The 21,811-nt window shown below is 40.6% G+C and overlaps 1 protein-coding gene across 4 annotated transcripts; it reads right to left on the reverse strand.

The window, feature by feature from the left end:
- Nucleotides 1–1,826: 1,826 nt before the first annotated feature.
- On the reverse strand, nucleotides 1,827–21,774 carry slc16a4 (solute carrier family 16 member 4). 4 transcript variants are annotated; one of them, XM_056422887.1, is made up of 11 exons: nucleotides 21,476–21,774; nucleotides 21,122–21,198; nucleotides 18,942–19,079; nucleotides 14,211–14,337; nucleotides 13,859–13,991; nucleotides 13,537–13,680; nucleotides 13,180–13,341; nucleotides 12,361–13,014; nucleotides 7,821–8,032; nucleotides 7,244–7,337; nucleotides 1,827–5,246 (listed from the first exon to the last, which is right to left on the reverse strand). In XM_056422887.1, the coding sequence occupies exons 4-11, from the start codon at nucleotides 14,319–14,321 to the stop codon at nucleotides 5,038–5,040; spliced, it is 1,719 nt and encodes a 572-aa protein (XP_056278862.1). In that variant the 5' UTR covers nucleotides 14,322–14,337; nucleotides 18,942–19,079; nucleotides 21,122–21,198; nucleotides 21,476–21,774; the 3' UTR covers nucleotides 1,827–5,037. The 4 variants fall into 4 exon arrangements, with proteins under 4 accessions (XP_056278862.1, XP_056278860.1, XP_056278861.1 ...); XM_056422885.1 differs by having other exon boundaries at nucleotides 21,122–21,275; XM_056422886.1 differs by lacking the exon at nucleotides 21,476–21,774 and having other exon boundaries at nucleotides 21,122–21,462.
- Nucleotides 21,775–21,811: the final 37 nt, after the last annotated feature.

Raw genomic sequence — 21,811 nt, forward strand, 5'->3', positions numbered from 1 at the left:
GTTAAGCTACTGCAGTTGATTATTATTTGCTTAAATCTTCATCTTGGCACTGGGAAAAAAAAGAACTTGCCAGAAACTACAGGAAAAGTAATTTTGATCTAATATTGTTAATGTCTTTAAAGACTTGCAATCTTTCACGTTTAACATTGGGAGTAAGCCACTGCTCCTCATAGATAAGGTTATTGATCCTGAAATATTTGTTATATTATTTATTGTTCGAGCCTCAACATCAGTTAGGTAATTAAAAAGGAACTAATGTTAGAAGAAAATAAAAATAGTCTATTGCATAAGGAGCTATTAATGATTAAAGGCCGCAAATGATAACCTCCAGTTCATACAATAGAGAATATGAGTGTGAGGTCTAAAGGAGGTCAAGTCCACGATACCAGTATGCTCCCAGTATATTGGGGCTGTATGTGCTATTCGTCATACAGTGTCAAACCAGAACCAGAGAGGTATGCAAGTAGGTATTCACAAATCAATTTATCGAGCAGCAATATGATGCTCGGAAAGATATTTGTTTTGGTTAAAAAATTAGGTATTCGCTTTTATCTTCATACACACTGTTAACAAACGTGGCCGTCTTCTACCCTTAAAACGAGGATGTCACACATTTGAAAGGCTACTTTGTGATATCGATTGGCCGAGATCTGGAGAAATTAAGTTATACCGAGTCAATGTATCACTAGATATGGGTTCACGTCATTTATTTATTTATACCGTACACATCCATCAACCCAGGGGTAAATGTGTCAGTCTTAGCGAAAGGCTACATTTCAACCGTGGTCTCTGTGGCCAGATATTACAAGCCATCACTAATGGAGAAAAAGTTTATCACAGAAACATCATCAAAAGCAATAAACATACAGGTTACGATCAAATACTGGCCTCATCATAAAATCATGAAAAAACCCCCCATCAAAAGAAATAAAAATACACACGATCACTGAGGGAGTCATGATTCATGCGCACACTTCTGATTGATAAAAAGCTAGTTCTTCCGGCCGTGTTTAAAAGAGTGATACGTTCTGCTAGTGCGTCCATGCAGAGCGGTCCAGAGAATCCAGGCTGGCTAAAGCAACTCTTCCTCAACGGGATGATGCAGTCACCTCCCCACAGATCTAGTTTGTCTACTACTCTGCTTGTTTTTTTGGATAAATTCAACAAGGAGCCATATCATTACCTATAATCCTTCATAAAGGTACCAAGTTATAACTCTGAGCATTGTGTTAATGCAAACTGTACGATATGGCGTTGAACATTCAGTTCCACACATCTCATATCTGTTGGAAAGAGCAACTGATTTACTACAAGTCAAACCGTGAGCCATAAAAGCCACAAATGTGTCAAATATAATTTCCCAGTAGATTTATGTTCTCCGTGCTGATTGATTGCAGTTCATTGAGGTATGAAGCACACACTGGAATATTATGTTGATAACCAGCCCTAACAATCATTCCCAAATCCGTGACACTGTAAACTGCTCTCAAGATTAAAACATGTGTTTATGTTTCCGATACAGAGTTATGATGGACGGCCGTGTGATTCCAGGCCGGCAATCAACACACACTGTGATGTCATCGACTGTAAGTAACACGTTTGATTGTCAGAACATTAACAGTCTGAATGACATTAAAGGTTGAACCCTTTCTTTACCTTAATTAATCACAAGCATTTGTCGGGTCTACTTTTAAACCCAAGATGGAAATTAATGTAATGATATAGTTTAAATAATTCTGTTTGTATGTCAATTAAGTGTCAATAAAATCTATAAATATGTTTTAAATTGTGAGTGTTTTGAATTGTTTTGGAGAGAGAGACGTTGATGTGGTATCAGCTGATTTATTGTCTAAATCAAACAAGAGCAGACTTGAGTCACATGCCAGTTTATTTCAGCCTGTTACAAGGCTCACAAAGGGACCTTGAAGGAAGAACGTGGATATCTATGATTGGTTAAGCATATTTTCTAAACTATCAGTTGAGAAATCCCGGAGCCAAAGTAGTGACAAAACAGTGCTTTACCCATAAATGCATTTCCTGCAAAGAAAACGTCAAATCAAACAGAACTCGGTTTCCAAAGGGGCGTACAAATTATTTCAAGATATCGCTCAAGCATCCAATTTCTTAAAATATCCAGATCCCAAACCAAAATCTACTTTAAAGCATACATTTCATGAAAGATTTATTATGGTACAAAATATTCAGTGGTCCTCAATCACAAAAGCAAACTGGCGGTGAATGAAACTTGTGAGCCAAAGGAGCTTTTGTGCATGACTGTCGTTATTGAAACAAAACAAAGAGCCTTGCTCAGTATTGTGAAAGTGAGATGAGGGGGAATAATTTGGTACTAATTGAGGCAGCATTCTTTGTGTAGAGGCGATGCTCTGCCACGAGAGGGCAGCGTGGGACTAAACACATGTCTATGTGTCTATCACTGGATTCTGGTCCTCAGTGAAGACTTTGAAATGACATAATAATGGCTGATCATCGTGGTTTCAATTATATAGACAGTCCAAACTATTATTTTACTAATAAGCTTCAAGTTGTAGGTTTCTAATGTGTCTTTGGCTGACATGACAGGAACGTTAGTAAAGATACAATACAGTACCTTGAAAGGCAAACAGTGGTGAAAAACAAGTCATTCACTGAAAACACAAAAAAAACCTCTACGACATTAGAAAAAAGATTGAACAACCATCATGCTCCCAAACATAAACACAATATCATTTTTAAATTGCATTGACATTAATTGCCTGCCGGCACTGTAAAGGAGGGGCAACAGTTCCCGACCAGCCCAGTTAAATTTGGCAACAGCAAGAAAACAGTGAGTCAGAGATTAACAGACATTTAAAGAACAAGTTACACTTAATCTCACAGAAAACCTGCTATTCAGCGGAGCTCGTCAGCAGTCCAACTGTGATCAATATATTCAGGAATCATACTTAAATCTCGACCAAACAGACTTCTTCTTATAGGGGTATTTGGGTCAATTTGCATAGAACAGCTCGCAATGAGCCGTCAGACGTCTCGTAATCTGCACGCTTGCCAGCGCAAGTCAAACGCAACGTGAATGTCAAGTTTTTTTTAAATGAGTCGAGACTGAACCATAAAAAGAGGGAGGCATTTTGTAGTTAGTAGGATTAAAAATAACAAAGTTTACCCACTTGCATTCAAAACTGCAGGTGCAAACACTGCAAGTAGGTTCAAGTGTGTTACAACGTGATTTAAGAAGATGACGTGTCAGTTGAGTCCTTAAATACTTATTATTTGACTTGTAAGCATTGCTAGGAGCCGAGGTGAGTGAAAGTGTCCGAGGCAGCTGGGCTTCAGTTCAACCCTAAACGCTCCTCTCCCACAAGTCAGTGTTCGCTGCAGAATACACACACATCATAACTCCTGAAAAGTTATGAGAAGAAGTTTTAAACATCAACTGCAATTCCAGAAAAACCACGAGAGGTATGAAACAACTGAAGTGATGTTATGAAATTTAAATGGAAGTAGATGAAGGCATTAAACCCAAAACAATTTAATGAAGGAGTTTAATAGGAAAATAAAATGTTCTGTCCATTATAATCTCTGGGGAAATTATCCAAACAGCGCCTCACATGAGCTTAACTTTGTGAAGTTTGATCGTTTAAGTATGGTGAAGAAGTAAAAAGCGGCCGTCATATATCAGAAATAAAGGCTCTTAATGCTTATAGCACATGCCATACAATCTATTCCTGTGAATACAATAATCTAGTTGGGGCAAGTGAATATAATGCTGAAGCAGTAGCTGCTTTTTGGCTTTGAAAAGCAGGTTGCAATTGGAGGGGACATTTGCCACCTTTTATGTGGATCAGTGTAAATGTCGTTGTTTGAAGCAATAAATTCCTCGGTGTGCTAAATTGAGCCAGAAAGCTGAGTTTGCAGCTGCAAAATGTGTTTTGCTGTTCGTGTGTCCAGTGCCGTCCTGTGATGTAATTCGAGGCAAGGATTGCCTGAGGGCATTCGATGCTGCTCAAACCAAACTTCCTTTTGCTTTTCGCTTGTATTCTAAACTAGCTACATTTCCAAAATACAAGTGCAGTGGATGTTTTGGACGAGGACACATTTAGCAGTAATTTGGCAGACTGATATCTAGCCCTATTTATACGAGCCATAGTAAACAGCAGAGTAAATGAGGATATGGCCAGCAGGGGCCCTCCGGGTGTCACAAGCTCACGTGCAATGCATCCTGGTACAGCGTCTTTGAGTATTATGAAAAGCGCGATAGAAATTTGATGTATTATTATTACATATAGGCACAGTTCTCTTTCAATATAGGTGTGACTGAGGAATATATCGCCTCAATTGTCTTCATTGACCTAATTGGATATCCGCTCCGCATAAAAGGTGCCACATTTTCATTCAAAGTGGTTGCTCAGTATCCTAATTATCAGGCATTTAAAAGGTCAGAGGAAATGTCATGCAGCATAATCACAACTTGGCCCAAAGTGCACACCAGTGAGTACAGGTTTACAGACGCTTCCACAGAAATCGAGTGAGAAGTATTTCCTCATGGATATGAGCGTCCATCGATGCCGTCACATGAACAAGAAGAGTTCTGATCACAGGATGTCGAGCTCTTCTGCGTAGCTTTGTTTCCAGACATATTATTTGCAATGAAAAGATGCTGCAAAGGGAATGCAGCTTTGTTGTCACATGGGGAAACAGATTTAGATTGTGTTTTAACAAGTAGTATTACAATATGCTGGAGGATGTATGTTTCAGTTTGGTTGCATGTACCTTCTGATAGGAACAACAAAAGGGAGTAAAAATATTTCACAGAACACTAAAACGTTGGCTCTTTAAAGGTTCAATCTAATCATCTATTCGCCATCGTCCCGTATTAGACATGTTAACTGTGGTCTCCCCGGCCAATGAGTCGCTCCTGCTGAAAATAAGGGTCACTTAGGTCCCAACTTAAAGCAGGAGTCCAAGGTCCAAGGTATGCAGGCCCATGGCAAGTTGTGAGCATGCTGGTTCAAGATCGAAGGCCTTCCCCGAGTTTCATTCCTACACAGCGCCGTTCTGGAGGCGGTCGGGGGTGAAGCAGCCGTTGGTCTTACAGCTGCTTTCTGCTCTCGTGGTCCGGGTCACTTGGTTCCTTGCCTTCCAGCGCTGAGCCACCGGCTCCAGGAACAGAGAGAGAGAAGAAAGCAGATAGCAGAGCCCGGCCAAGTAGAAGGAGCAGTCGTAAGTCTGAGTGTAGTCGTACAGGAAGCCTGCAAAACACAACAAAAGTCTATTTAAAAATAGTCATTTATAGCCACACAACTTCATTAATATATGATGTGGAAACAAGCTGAGGAAGCCTGTTGAATGTGGGGATCTTATGCATATCTTATTTCAATGTTGATTTACAGGCACACATGTACTCTCAATGGAAAAGGCACAATAATTAGTTGGGCTCAAATCCCTTCACATGCTGAGAGAATTATAGTTAGATGTCTTATATTTCTGTGCTCTATTTTTGTGTGTGCATAGTGGAACCCTGAAATACTCTGTAATAATATGTTTATGCAATTATCAATAACGATTTGTACATTTTCTGTATACAAGTCAGATTTCAAACTGAGTTTTTGCTGGAAAAATGATCCAATACATGAAGGGTCAGGACGCTTCAGACTAGGAGCTAAACTAAGATAAAATGACAACACAGTGAAACTCGCCTCTAGAGGGTCCATTTAACCACTTTACACACTTCATATGAAGCCACATTGTATGTGACAAACGTGGCAAAAATGTCATAATCTATTCATTTATATAAATGACAATGTATGTTAAAAAAGATTTTCATAAAAAATGTCGATAGAAAGATTACAGTATGCTTCATCAAAAAATATGTAAATTATGACATACCATAAAAATGTAATTAAGAAAGATCATAGTACCTATAATCATATACATTGTTAAATAGGACACATATGTTTGTTAAATGTTATAATTTTCCTTTTAGGTAGTATGTCTTTCCATAATGGATATTTACATGTTTTAAAGTAACCCTTTATGTTCATAATTTGCACAGTTTTCCGTTCTTCATACGTCTCAACTACAGAATGGTGGGTGCTCACATTTCATGCGTGAAAATATACTGCAGGTGACTTTGTGGTTTTATTGGTCTTCTTCACATGAGACACTTTGATCTTTCACTTGACAAAAAAGTGTCACAGGATCGGATTAAAAACAGGTACAACCATAACAGCTGTGGAAAGTTTAAAATCCTGGATATGACAACAAGTCGTCACAAGAAGGGCGCATAGTTGGACTTATGTTTGTTTCCTACTTGACCAGCAGGGATGGTAAACAGAGCCACATGATATTTCCATACAACCCTAAAGGGGGTCATTAGTCACATTTCAACCCCGAAATCCATATGCTCCTTTGAAGGGACTGCACAACTCAGTTTACAGGGTTCATGTCAAAATGTTCAAGGAAAACCCGCTTTAACTGGAGCCAAATGTTACCTAAGGGCTCGAAGAGTTAAAAAAAACGTATGTGAGTATGTTGCGCAAGCTCTAAGCAAGTTGCAACATTCTATTGATGAAAGATGAAAACTGGTTTTATTCACGCCCACAGTTTATGTGTTATGCATATGATTTTCTGTTTTTATAGGCGAACCGAGGAAAGTCGTAGTTAATGAATCTGTCGAAACCTGTTGTAAAAGAAAACACTGTAACAAAAAACTAATTCCAGATTATAAACGGCTCTCTAAGACTAACAAAGACAATCTGCCATTAGTTAAACAGAGTGACTCAAACCCCGCCATGAGCACACCACTGTTGTTCTACTTGACTTTAGGCAAGATGACATTTGACCCAGTAACCATGTATGCATTTTTGTCAAAGCAACCCCAAAGTCTCCGTCTGCATTGAGGGCTGCACTAACTAAAGGCCGTGTGTTTCAGGTTTCACTCTTCATAATGACTGCATGCACACACACAGACAGGCACACACTTAGAGGCACTGCAGGGAAGTGAAAATATGTACCTCTACACTTCAAAACAAATATGTTCATAAGAAAAGAATCAATCGCACACACACACACACACACACACAAGCATGTACAAACCTCACCTTGCCCTCCGAATAACAGATGACTTCAGGACAGTAAATTCATGGCTACATATGCGGTGCATTTTTATGGGGTTGTTATTGTGTTCATGTAGAAAAGTGGGTCAGCACATGTCTGACTCAAGGTTTTCCATGTGTGATCCACTCACCTGCCAAAGGAGGTCCTGTCAGGCAACCCAGGCCGACAAAGAACATGGAGAAGCCCATGGAGTTGTTGAGTTTCTCTGACCCCACGAGATCAACCTGCAGAGCAGAACAACACATTCAACTGAAGCTCTAGTTGGGTCATCTTCTTTCTGATTGGCTTTTTTCAAATAGAAAGCAAAGTGTTTTGCATGCATTTAAAAAAAATAAAAAATAAAAATTACATATCCTTCATAATACTACAGTATTGCAACAGACATTTTGCAAAGCCAACAGTCTTAAATGGATGAATGTTTTGAGATTCCTGTTACGACTATTCAACAAGTTCAACATGATTATCTGTCAGAAATGTTGAAAATATCTGCAAGTTGATTAAAACAAATACCGGCCTACAGAAGAGCATAAACACCATCGTTTCATTCGGCCTTTAAAACTGAGCCCTTAGTCTTGATTATTCATTTCCCATTCATCCATAATCTGTAAACCCATAGTCCAATTCTTCCAAGTGAGCCACATGTAAAAAGTGAGAGGACCTGTCAAAGTGTAAAGAGTCCCAATGTTCAAATACGGTGGTCTCCTTACTAGAACGGGCAGGAGCAGAGCCATGTATCCACCACAGAAGATGGCAAAGAAGATAGCGTAAATCATCAGCAGGATGTAAGAGGTCGCCAGTGGGGCGAGCAGGTTGACCAGGCCGCAGAGGATCAGGTAGGCCTTGTGGTAGTGGTACTTATGGAAGAGGTTCCGGTCGGTCACCCAGCCCGAGGCCAGCTGGGCGATGGTCTCTGTGATACCTGCAACGAAAGGAGACGGTTGAAAGTAAAACTCTTGGGGATGAGAGCAAAAGGGGAAAAAGTCTTTTCTTTTTCTTAGGCTTTAATTGTCTTATTGTTTGTTTTAAAAGTATGTACTCCTTAGAAAGCATTATTGATACCGAGTTTATTACACTGGTAAGTACAAGATATTCCTCCCTGTTTCTTGAAAGAAGGACTGAGAGAAGAGAGGCAGACAGGGGGATGCATACACTAACATATTCAGGGATGAGCTGCTCTTTGGTTATAGAGCTTTTGACGGAATACAAAAAACCGAGCATCACTGCTCTCTTCACCTTTCGACTCAAACGACTTTAATAATCAGGGCGCTTCACATTTAACATTTAAAGTTAGATGCATAAAGGAGTCAGTTCACCCAATTGTTAAAAATATATATAGGAAAAGCGCAACCCTCAATGATATTCTGCCATGCAGATAGTTTAGTCCAGGGGAGGACGACACACGCAAAATATGAGGGGAGAATGTCGCTCTGCAGCTACACCTCTTTGCATTCATGTCAAACGTGAATGATGACACATGTATTTTGAGTCCCAGTTGTCACTGTCCTCTTAAACAAGCATGTTTCCACCAACAGTGGCAACAGATCCATTTGTGAACATCTGTATTACACGTGCAACACAGGCTAACTACTCATTATGCACTTCGTCCCATCCGATTGATTGTTTACTCCAATCGGGTGTGATGACTTGGCAGAATTGTGTTGTTCTCTGCTGAGGTCACCTGGAATGCGATAGACACTGCAGGGGTATATTGACCGGCGCAGGAATAGCTACAAGCAGGGAGCGCTGAGCTATTGATACCCATCCCTTGCTCAGCCTCTGCACCACAGCTGCACAGGCTGCAGCCACTGACACTCAGTTTGGAGCAGAGGACAATTCTGCTGAATATGGATGAGTTTGTGACCAAGTAAAGTATGCAGGTGTGTTTGTATTGTGAATAAACGTTACATTAATCTACATAAATCAACAAGTGGATGTAATTAATGCTGGTCAGCTACATGTTCACTCCTCAAGGCTTAGACTGAAATTCAGATGAATACAAGAAACAAACGCCTCGTCAGTGAACACGTACTTTCCTTACAGAACCGAAAAGATGAAATGAGGCAGCTGTGCTCTGTTTATGTGTCCTCCTCTCGTGTCCCGGGGTGTCCCTGCTTGCACACAGACAAGTTGTGAGTTTGTTTGTGTGTTTTAGCCTCAGCAGGTTGTTTCAGGCCTGCAGCTGTTCTTGTTCAAACTCAGTACACTGCAGCTTAAATGTGGCCTCTCCAAGTAGCACCTCAAGCCGACTGCATCAGGGACATTATTAGTTCTCCCCGTAGAGCTGACAGGTAGAGAAGGTGTATTCTTTATGCATATTTCTGTGCATTAACCCAACCGTCGGGAGGTTGCCAGGCATGGAGAGGTGCCATTCCCTTTGCTTCAAGGAGGGATATTTTGTCACTAGATTAAAGCAAAGTGGTTATAAAAGACATGTTGGGTTTCTCAGCTTCTCTAAGGTGGAAGTTGGCTTGTCTTGCCTCCTCTTTTGTACATATTCATCCTCTGCAAAGTATGAGCCACTTTAGGACGAGACTCAAACAACATCGGGAGCCCCTGGTCCCACTGCCAACAACTTTACTTAGTTAGGTGTTGCTTAGCAACTCCAGTTAGCGCCGGTGTTGGTGGCTGAGGGTTGACGAATAAACTGACCCGGACGACAGTGGCCTCCCTCCCTCAGCCGAGTCAATGGGCTTCTATGACAAGCACTAGTTTGTGGAAAGAGGGAAACTGGGATGGTGGCTTTGTGGTCTCTCTCTCTCTCTCTCTCTCTCTCTCTTTCTGTGCACATGACCAGAGAATGTGACTGAACAAACGTGTCTGAATCAAAAGAATCAGTCAGTCTTGCTGCTCGCTGGCATGAAGCTCAGAAGTGACCCCATAGACCAGAGGGACAATGTTCTCTGCTTTGTGTCATAGAAACGATGTAGAGATTAGTTTCAGGCCCTTAAAGCCTATTTGTCAGTTACAGTTTTTCTCGATTGATTACACACAAAAACTGGAACTTATAACACAATGACCACAACCTGTAACTCATGTGCCAACTCCCTAAACCAATTCTGCTAAACTATAAACACAATTATCTGCTTTAGACACAGATTTCAATTGTTAGCCACACTTTCTTCAAAACACTAAACACCATCCTCTCTACTTTGCACACTTCATCAATGCCAAAACCTCCTTGTGTTCAGACAGAACACACTGCTGTTCAATTGGCAAAACTTCCATTTCCACGGCTGTTGTGCAATTTGGAATCAAGGCTTTAGCAATATAAGGGCCACAGGTGACCTCCTGATTTGAAGAAGAATGGATGAAAACATGGAAGGTAGAGGAGACCAGAGAGGCAGAGGAGTATTTTTTGTGTCCTTTATTATTTACACTTTTCTTTCTTTTTTTGTTGACTGTAGTGGTCTATTTTCTATTGTTTGTTCTGTGAAAAAATTTGAAAAAAGAAAGAAATTTTGTTGTTGTATATTTGTGTGTTGTTTTATATTTTGAGTTAAAACATTATACATTTACAATATTTTACAACAGGAGAAAGCGTACAGTACTACTGGACATGAAAAGGCATGCTCCTGATAAGGCCTTCATACTCGTGTTTTCCCATTTCATCGTAGTGTTTTCCATTGAGCACATCAGTGTTCAATCGATGCTCAGAATGTCAACTCATATAATGGGCTGTGTTTGTCATTTGAAAACAAAATACCCTTTTGAGGTGACATAGCAATGTTTTGAAAACAAAGTTGCATTTTGCAGGAGATATAAAGGGTTTTGCATTTTGTGTGAGTGGTTTTGGGATTTGTGTTTAGAGTTTTGAGAAAACGAGGCATGCTTTCAAAAAATGTGTTTAAGCAATCGAGAAAAACTGTAATTTGAGTGAATCCCGTCTAATTTTCTCCAGCAGTATTACTTGACACCATCCTTAGTTTTGACTCAATCGCCCAGCAGTGGTAATATCCAGCTGCACCAATGCTGACAAAAGGAAACACTAATTATTCACAGGCTCACCCTGATACCGTTGATAAAAAATATTCCTTTTTTTGGGAAACTCTCCTTTAGGCAATTTAAACCATTTCCCCAAAATAATTGTTGATACATAATTGAACAGGAGATGTATGAACTTTCTGTATTAGGACAATATCATCCTTTACATCATCTCCCTTAATTACTTCATAAAGAAATTGATGTGACCATTTAACTGGAATTATCCTTAACTAAAAAGCTCCTTTGATCAAAGCGTATCTGGAGCGGCCTTCAGCTCACAATAAAGGCAATAAAAAGCCCTAAAGAATTATTTAAAAAGTGTAATAATATCGCTGTTTGTCGATTACCGATTACCGATGTATAGATTACAAAACAGAAGCCAGTAAGTCGTAAACGCACGAACCTGTCTGGAGTATTTCAATTATTCACAAAGCCTGACAAAGCAATTTTCCAAAACTACACGCATATGTGGACAGTGTTAAAAATGTTAATGCTGCTTTCTGTAAATAATGGAGAGGCCTCATCAATGGCATACTGCTGAACCCTGGCCTGTGGACCAAAGTTCAGCTTTTATGTAAGCACATTACATAAGACTGCAGAGTCTGAACAGCTCACAAATAATTAATGCCTAAAAGTTGACTGAGGACTTTTTTTGCATTGCTTATTAAACCTGGATCTCCCTTTTCAAAATCACTGTGAAATTCCTGTTGGAAGCCAAACAAACCGCAGCAATCCACTTCTATTCAATCAGGAGTCTGGAAGGTTTACAAAGGGCGCCTACATTTGCGTATGACAATGCTTCTATACGTAATAGGAGACGTTTGATCTGAAACTCAATCTATGGGAACCACCGTCATAGTTTCATTATCAAAATCAATATAATTAAGATGACTAACGAGTCTCATCGAATAATGAATGAATGAATTTGCATAACCATGAAAATAGATCTGTGTTTTGGGAAATCCGCTTGGATCCACAAGCCCAAATGTGTTTACTGAAGATTTGACGTTGATGGGATCCAACGTTTAAATTAGTGAGCTTAAGAGTTCCTGGTTGAAGGATCGTGTTACCTTTGCACTGAGCCAAGCTAGCTGTTTCCCAATGTTTTCAGTCTTTATGCTAAGCTATGCTAGCTGGCTGCAGCTATATTTACTATGCAGACATGCAAGCTATATCAATTTTCCTGGAAAAGAAAAAAAGTCACACTATTCCTTAAAATTGGATCATAAAAACAGAGTCAAACATGTTGACCAATGGGTGCCTCACCTGCCACAGAGATGATGAAGGAAGCGTCCATGGCATCGATGCCCAGGGTTCTGGCTCGAGCAGTCAGGTGGAAATAGGGGATGAAGTAGGCCAGCTGGCTGAAAACCAAGGACCAAGTGTAGATACAAAAGAACGGGTCCTTTAGCAGGGAGAAATCCAATACCTTGTTTGTTATGACGGCCACCTCACTCGGAGGACCGGCATGCGAGTGAGCAACACTTGTGGACCCATTCATGCTGCCATTGAGCTCCGATGAGCTGTCTGGAGCTTTGGGCTTACACTGACCCAAGTCATGGTGGGGCTTGTGGCCATTCACACCATTGAGGACCAGTCTGGTCAGTTCAGGGTTCACGGACTGATCCTGGGATCCCTGAGTACATTGGCCCTCCGGGTTCTCAGTGTCCCCTTGAGGAGGAGGAGAAGGAGGGGATGGGAATGAGTCTGCTTTGGAGATGCCATTGGATAAGTGAGAGGAGCCATTCAAGCAGCTCTTCGTGTATTCCTTCTCTGAAGAGCTTTTAATGGATAAGGCTGGGCTCTTTTGAATAGGAGAAGAGGTAGGGTTTAAAACAGTGGGCTTCAAATAAATTGGTCGCAGGAGCATCCCAGTGGCCACCAGATTCAGCATGAGGCCGCCAAGAATCAGCATTGCACCTGTGGAGGGGGGGGGGGGGGGGGGGGCAAAGAGACCTCAGGACCCAAAATGTCACCTTGTATATACTGTATTTCTACCTACACACAAAAAGGAATTACATAAGAACAAATACTCACATATATTATACAGAATGCACTAGTCATTAACAGATTTGTCCTGCATACCTTGCCAAGCATACTGTTCCAGCAGCAACTGAGTGAACGGAGCAAGGGCAAAGGTCAAACCCATCCCAGAACGCCCGATCGCATACGCCGTGGCGAGCCTCTTTCGGAAGTACAGCGCAGTGACGACTGAGAAGGATTGGTAAAGTAGTGCAAACCCCATTCCTAAGAAGAATAAGGAAGGTTATCACTATCAGACACAGTGTCCTCAGCAGGAATGTAGGCAGACAGGATAAATAATTAATCTAGACAGAAAGAGTTGTCTCGTGAGAGGATACGCTGGGTTGGCTTTGTGTTTTCAGTCATCAGCAGATTCACGACTCATTGCGTCATTTTGGCGAACCACATATTTTGACTCACCAACTATCACCCCCATGCTGATGCAGAGGAACAGCACACTGCTGGCGAAAATACTGATGATGAAGCCTCCACTAACCAGCAACGCACCGGCAATGGAGGTCACCCTGGTCCCCAGCTTGGCACAGGCCACAGAGGCAATGGGTGCTGGAGAAGATGCGCAAAGATATATAGAATCATTTTATAATCTTCTGCTGCCTATGTGTAAATATGCAGAGGAAATGTAGCATCAAACGGGAATATACATTATATATCGTCTTCATATTCAGTCTTAAGCCTCACTGCAGGGGGGCTTCAGACAGAGTCTCTTCCTTCTGATACAAACCTCCAGACAGACGCAGACTGGACATGATGGAACCGATCCAGCTGATGCTTTCTGACGAGCCTCCAAACTCATCTTGGAATGCCACAAAGAAGATGCCGAAACTCTTTAGTGTTCCCATCACTAAGACGTTGACCTGCAGGAATGCACATGCAAATGCACACACGCGTGAGATAAATACATACACTTCTTGTCATGCTTAATTTGACTCGGAAAGGCTGGAAACCACATTATTGACACACAATATATTCGGATTTGTATACATCGTTTGGGAAGGCTTGTCGGTCGACAGTGTTGGGCTAAATATTCACATGTTTGAGGTATGAAAGATTCTTAAAAAATGAAGTGGATATACCAGAAAGCAATGCAGCACCACCATCCAGCCCCAACCTCCGTCTGGAGGATCCTCATAATTGATCTCTTTTTCCTTCTTGGAGACCATGGCCTCCTTCCTGAACAGGTTCATGGCTTCCTTGGTGTCACTAGAAGATAAAGAAGTAAATAAAACATCAATAACTTCACAATCTCATCGGCTGCGTAATCAGAAGCATTCAACACATAAGGCCGTACATATTCTAGCATAACAAGCAGAATTTGTCTTCATTAAAGTGCTTTGAATCTAATCAACTTTACAGAAAACTGTGGACCAAAACCTGTTAATCAAATCTTTTTTGGATGATGTTCGTCATGAGTCGGTTATGATCCTGTAATGACGCACAGGAGACAGTAATACTCTGCTCACTTGTAAGTCAATGAGCTGTGAAACGAGTCAGTTACAGTGCAACTAAACATGGTTAATTGTCCACCTTTTTTCTGCTATTACAGTTACTGGACTCAATGAGCGGAGTTTAAAATAAGTGCAAATATCCAATCGTGTGCATCTTGAAGCTTCTTGTCAGCACGTAACATCATGACCTCGGCATGGTGGGCTTAAGCTTCATTTGGTGGTGAACGAACTTTGTGCTATTTCAATTTGTTCCTAGAATTGACTTATGAACATTAAACCCCAGAGCTGTATTTGGGATTTAGTCCTACAAGCACTGGAAGTTACAGTAACAGCTGCACTGCAGTTTATATGCGCACCTCAACAGCCAAGGGGGACATTGAGTGACTTTGAGCCTTTCTTGTTTCCAAAGGATCATCAGAGAGACGTAATAATAAATACATCTGTAAAAGAATAGGACAATAAATGGGGGAATATAAAGAGAAATATATAAATAACGTTATAAAAAGTGGAATACCAATAGTAGTACATTTAATGATAAATAAATACATTTAAAAAAAAGTAAAGTATGAAGACAAATAACAAAATATTAAATTCAAAGCATTTTTTCATTTATTTTCACATCTCTTTGTTCATTTATTTCTGTATATATATATATATTTTTGTGAATCTGTTGTTTTCATTTCAGTTACTACCTTTTTCTTAATATTTTGGATTTTTTTTTATGGTGTTATTTACTTATTTGTAACTCTTTATTTGTCCTTATTACTTTTTCAATAAGGAGAAAGCTGCAGAAATACATGTAACCCAGAAGGGCCAAGTAATTATAATGTTTCTGTTGTTTCATAAATCAAAGTGACTGAAGTCAGATCCAATACTGACCATTGCCCAGCACATACATTCTCAATGAAACCTGAAGAAATGAGGGTGTTACATGACTGACGAGACTCTAATATACTGGAAGGTAAAGAGGCCTTGAACAGAGTAGAAGGAGAGGCCGTAGTAAACCTGTGTTTATCGCCAGTCCTTTGTAGCCTGCATCTCTAACTCAGTCCGACTAAGACATATCAGAAGCAGCGACCACATTAGGCAGAGAGCACAGAGCGGATTAAAAGGGGAATGAATTGGGCCAGTGTACTGCGAGCAAAGTATTTCTCCCCATGTGCTGTGCACAGGTTTTCCTCAGAGTGTGTTTGGGTGCGTGTCTGTGAATGTGCCGGGGGTCTGAGGGTTCGAGCGTTAGGGGATTGCAGATCACAGCTTTGTATTTACGTTTTCCTCAGTTGCCCTGGACATTTCTCGATTCATCCTTAACATTTGCAAAAAAGTGCATCTCTTGAAACTATTTGTACAAACAGCACTAAAAAATGGATTACCTGGCGCCAAGTCCTTAGTTTATCTCTGAAAAGTAAATATGAATGTTGATGACATCAGAATGACATGTCTTCGTGTCCTTCTTCCCGAACAAGATAGTCACACACCTTAACCGTGTTGTCAATACAGCAGTGTTCTCTGTACGTATATTCAGAGGTAAACTTTGGTTGTGGTTTTCGGTGATTGAAATAGCTTGAGGCTTCAGTTTGTCTTTGCTTGCATATCCAAATTTAAACTATGCAGTTACAAATTTCTGTATGTGGGAGATTGATTGCAAGAAATTGAACAGGTATCACATTTACAGCTTGTCTGTTTGTACTGTAACTTAATTGTAACACAGAAAAGAAAATACAAGATTGTTTTACAGCAGTACAAAGACATAATTATAAATGTAAAAACATCTCCGCTATTTTATAGAGAACCGGTTGATATTTGGTTGATCTAATGCTTCCTTCATTTGTGAATCAGGATACATTTACAAAACAAATCAAATAGAAATAAATGATAAGTGGTTCAGCCACTTTGCATGTGACTGATATTTTAAGGGGTGAGACTATTGAACAAAGAGCCAGTACAATGCATTTTGATCAACATGTAGTTGATCATGTAGGAAACAGCAGAGCATGTTACCTAATCATGCATGAATGCCAAAGCATATACAATTTGTTTAAAAGAATGAGAAATGTATTTTATAAAGTGCACAAGTGACTGGATGAGTAGGAGATTGAATCCACAGTTTTGAGAATTCCTATTCCAAGCCACTGAGAATAACACTGTGTTATTGCACACTTCCAACATCAGATTCTCTCCTCAACTTTTACATTATTCTTCTCGTCTAATATAAGATTTTTCTAAAGTTAATGGTGAATAATGTCCAAATGTCCTAAATCTGTCCTTGTATGTACACAACATCTGAGCTTTACTTTTTTTTATTTTTTAAATGATCCCAACAACCAATGACAAACTAAAGACGTATCTTTTCATCAGGCATGAAGGCTGTCTTAAAGTAGTCCGGTGGAATTCTTTCATTTTGCGTGACTTATTGAAATGTACGTTTGTACCCTTGAACCTGAAAGAAATGTGTTGAAACCTGTCCTTCCTTATAGCACGCATTGGTTACACCCATGTTTACAAGCTGCTGTCACATACCTTAATGTAACTTACAGCCAACTGTTGTTCAGTGGAATAGCGTGAATATGTTGGCATGACTATGTTCTGAATCACCTGTGTGCCTGTGCAGCATGCGGAGGACGGCTCCACGACTCTACTAAAGGTCGGGGAGCGGGAACCTTTCACCAAGAAAAGACTTTAAGGGAAGCCTAAACAATTGTTAACCAATTTTGGGAAATGCGCTTATTTGCTTTCTGGTAGCGAGTTTGAAAAGAAGATCAACGCCATGCACTCTCTTATTCGCCCACAATGAAGTATTAAAACTAGGGCTGTGAAACGATTAACATTTTTAATCAGGTTAATCACAGGTTTCTGTGGATTAATCATGATTAATCCCATATATACATTCAGGGTTTTTCCTGGGTCAAAATGGGTCTTCGGTGCTCCCAAAAATGTTTTTTGCGCGCTGTGCGCGCACCATCTGTTCGTTGAGTGAGTGATCAGCAGCTGGCCGCTCGGTCCATTCGCACACCTCACAGTTGCGTATTGATCAGACAAGAAGACACGCTTATCAACTCCAGTGTCTCCCCTACTATTATAACAGGTGGAAATCTCCACCCGTCACCCTGTAATTTTCGTCTACCCCCCGTGTCCGGCTACTAGTGTGTGCTGCCTTATTTTTCCCCTTCTGTCTGTTTTTCTATTGGTATTTATTATACCGCCAGGTGATTTAAGGGACAAGAATCAGCTGGCACTTTGTCAGTTCGTTCCAGTCACCAGTCTGGTTCCTGTGAGATGGAACATCGAGTCCATGTCCATTACGTTCGATTCCAGGAACTTTGAGTTCCGTCAAGTTGCCCTCCCGAAAGAATAACTCTAGTCTTTGTATTGTTTTATTCTTTCTTGGTTTTTTCTCCCTTGCTAATCAGGAAAATAAAGTCCTTGCTTTATTTTCAAAACTGCTGCGTGAGCGTTTGGGTCCTCAACACCACACACCTTAACACATGGCAGTGATGTCCGTGCCATCCAATGAAGGGGAAAATACTTAAAAACACAAATATGTGTTACAGGAGTTATGGTTAGACATATCTTGTCCAATAGTTTGGAAAATTGATGATTTTGATAGAATTGAGAGAAAAATCCGAGCCAGGCCAGACGTTTTGTCCCAGTCTGAAAGAAACAAAGATTCTCTGCTGCAGCGTCTTGAAGACAGAGACAGTCTCTCCACCGCTTTATTGGAATGACAATCTGTCAAAAATCCATCCCTATTTACTACATAGTGCACTACTGTTTCAAGCCTGAGCCTAAAACAATGCGGAAAAAAGTAAAAGTCCACAAGTTTAAAATCCTGTGGTACAATACGCTGCATTGAATAGATGCTGAAGTCAGAGCTGTGTGACAACACATCCGTCAGTAAAGATGATAAATAATAATCATCCTAAGTATCCAAAATCTCTGTTTACTGCTATAGAGAAAACTACTGCATGATGTGTGGGGAGAACTCTGTGATCCTCCGGCCTCGACCACCAGCAGGAGTTACCAGTGCAAAGACACTTATTGATAAAAACCTCCCCTAAATACTCAAGAAGTATACAGTTTTGGCCTCAGGCTCGTGCATTGGTCCGGAGTCCTGCTCGGTTGAAACTTTCTCTTCAGCTGCTCTGAATGATTAAGTTGCACAAGTCTATCCTGCAATAGTACAATAAGGACCATTACAAAAATACACCCACACCCACATGGGTAACGCTTCAGATCACATCCTACATACCTTGTCATTACCAAGTGACCAAGGGAGGAACATTATATGGTTAGTTGTTAACGCGAGCAGCGACAGCATCACACGATAAGAGTTTTTTTTTAACTGGCTAATTGAGTTACCTGTTAATGCTGATTTGGTAGGATGCCTGAAGCCTCTGGAGGTGGAGAATAAACTCAGAAGTCCTATTCTCCGAATGTCATTCTCAGGTTGGTCGAAGGGCACGTGTAACTATGACTGTTTCAAGAATATTTGTATGCCTGCAACAAGGAGTGGACCATGATAAGATTTAGAAAAACAAGATGAAAATGAATGCAGGCGCACACTCACAGCTCTGAAACCTGAAAAAAGAGAAATAACTCACAGTCTCTATGGATCAAATGTGGTGCCAATACATCTTGTTTATGTTATATTTCACAGTATGCCTCCAAACTCATCATCTGGGAACCACACATTTCTGTACAAACCTGACCTGATCTAACCGCTGTTGAAATATTTCAGACAGAAATGACGGACCTATCGGCACAGCGTTACTGTCGTTACCTTGTTACACAATTTACAAAATTAGTCACAGAAAATTGCCCAGAACTCGTCAAAATAGTTTTGTAACCTGTAATTATCAACATGTTAAAATGTGATGCGTGACTTTTACTTTTTACGAGACAAATCAACTAATTGCATGAACTGTTAAGTCAACAACTGTCCACTTTGAAGAATGCGGACCTTGAACTGGGATGCACCAATAGTGCTGCAGGCAGTAATCTGGCTCAAATGATGTGGAGCACTATGAAGAATGCTGCGCTCCTTCCATTTTCAAAGAGAAATAATAACAAGTCATTTTAATTGCTAACAAGATGTATGGTAATGAAGAAAAGCCATTTGAAAAAGCAACATTTAGCATCAGTTAGGTCATTTGTCACCAAGAGCCAGCTGTGCCTTCAACAGAGTGATCGAGTGGTGGTATGGATCTATGAGGGGCCTTTAAGATCTAATCAATTTCGTGGGGGAAGGAATTTGATTTGATCACAGTAATCAGGCTCTTCTTGGTCTTTGGTTTGTTTTAATCTAGAAGAAGATAACAGGAAACACGGTTTTGGACAAATAACAGGATTTAACTTGTAATAGCTACTAACATTGCTTTCATGACTGACACACACACACACACACGCTATATTAATGAATGATCTCAAATGTCTTCAATAGCATGAAAGTACAACTTTGAAGATTTAAATAAAGTTAAACAGATGTCAGCCTGGTGCTGACCTCTGTGCTCTCACAACACCAAAGAGGCATGCGTCAACACCTGCAGAAAGTAGGAGAACCCCCCCGAACCCCCCTCCGAACCCTTCCTTTTCCACAGCTGTGCTTTAACCTACCCATCTGCTTTTACAGGACTGGGTCACAGCTTTGTCCTATTAAGGTTTATTGTACAGTTTGACAGAAACATCTACATGCAGCCACAAGGTGAGCCTCGCTGCATGAGTACAGACATGATGGACAGCTCACTCAAACGTTCTTTCCTTTTTTGGGATAAAACTATTTTCTTCCATTTTTAAACAAGAGCTTACACTTCAAATATGTGCAAAGACATGTCTTCAGGTAAAAGACAAAAGTTGAAATGGCAGGCATTTAAAAGTTTGCCATAGATTCTGAGTGTCACATGAGCTTCATGGGAAAGCAAGCTAATTGTACAAAGAAGGTGGAGAACGATAGTTACACATTTCACACACACAGTTTGTACAACATTTTCTGCATTGAGTCAAATTGAGAATAAATCATACCTGCACTAAAGACAATACCGTTCACACCGAGACCGCAGAGCAATAACTAGGACACATCTCCCTCTGCAGCATTAATGTCCTCAAATGCAGCCTGCACAAGTAGTTTAATCTCTATTCCTCCCAGTAGATTACTTTGTCTGCTAAATTTATCTTTTGCAAGAGTTTGCATTTCTTCATGGCTCTGCATTACAGTAAAGTGAGGAGAAACTGTTTTAAAAACTCAGTATGTGAACATTTGTTTTCAATAACCTTCTCTAATGATATTTCCTTTATTTCTGCCTGACTATTTTCAACAAAAATTCACAACCTGGAGCCTCCAACTATCTGAGCACAGTTTTACTTCTGCATTGAGATGTGAAGAAGAGCAGACAGACAGTTATGTCCTGAATAATTGTGAGATTATATAGTAAACGCTCAAAGTTTTTGGCTTAGTCCACGGAGGCACACACAGACACACACACAAACACACACACAAAGACACACAACCGTATTATTGAGGAGAGAACCCGGGTAGGTCTTACCGTGTGTAGCTGGGAGCTGGTTGTTATCTCCACTTCACAGGCCTGTTGCATTGTGGCCGTCGCTCAACTCAACACTGCTGGGGAGACGAGAAAAGGATCTTTCAAGCAGATGCGACGAATCAGCCACCTCGACTCTGTAGCGGTACACTGTGAGCTGTACGGTGAAGAAAACATGCACTGACGTGACCAAAAAGTTATGTAAACCAAAAATACCTTGCTCCGGGTCACATAAGATAACAGTTTGAATGGTAACTTAAGTCTTGATCTCTCAGGGGTGTTGGTGTGACCAACATTACAATCCAATGCGAATAAATGTGTTTGTTTATCAACTTATATGTGCAAATAAGTCCATACCTGATATATCCTCCAGTCCTCGACGCGCTTCTGCCCCAATATTCAATTAGATCAATTTGACGCGTAATGTGGGTGTTCTCGCTCCCGGTTTGTGCGTCGCAGAAGGATGTGCGCATCACCAGTGAGGGACTTTTTGGTAGAGAAAGATTGCTGCGGGACCTTTTTCTCCAGGGATGACCGTGCCATAACTTTGCTTCTATGAGCGAGACTCCCTGAGTTGCATCTCACATCGCTGGCACTGCCGAGGAGCCGCAAGAAGCAAAGTATTCACTGAGGAGGGCCACGTGACTGAGAGAGCAGTGAACCTCATCTGAGAGAGAGAGAGGGGGGGGGGGG

The sequence above is a fragment of the Pseudoliparis swirei genome, chromosome 9, assembly GCF_029220125.1.
Source record: "Pseudoliparis swirei isolate HS2019 ecotype Mariana Trench chromosome 9, NWPU_hadal_v1, whole genome shotgun sequence".
In the NCBI taxonomy this organism is placed as follows: domain Eukaryota; kingdom Metazoa; phylum Chordata; class Actinopteri; order Perciformes; family Liparidae; genus Pseudoliparis; species Pseudoliparis swirei.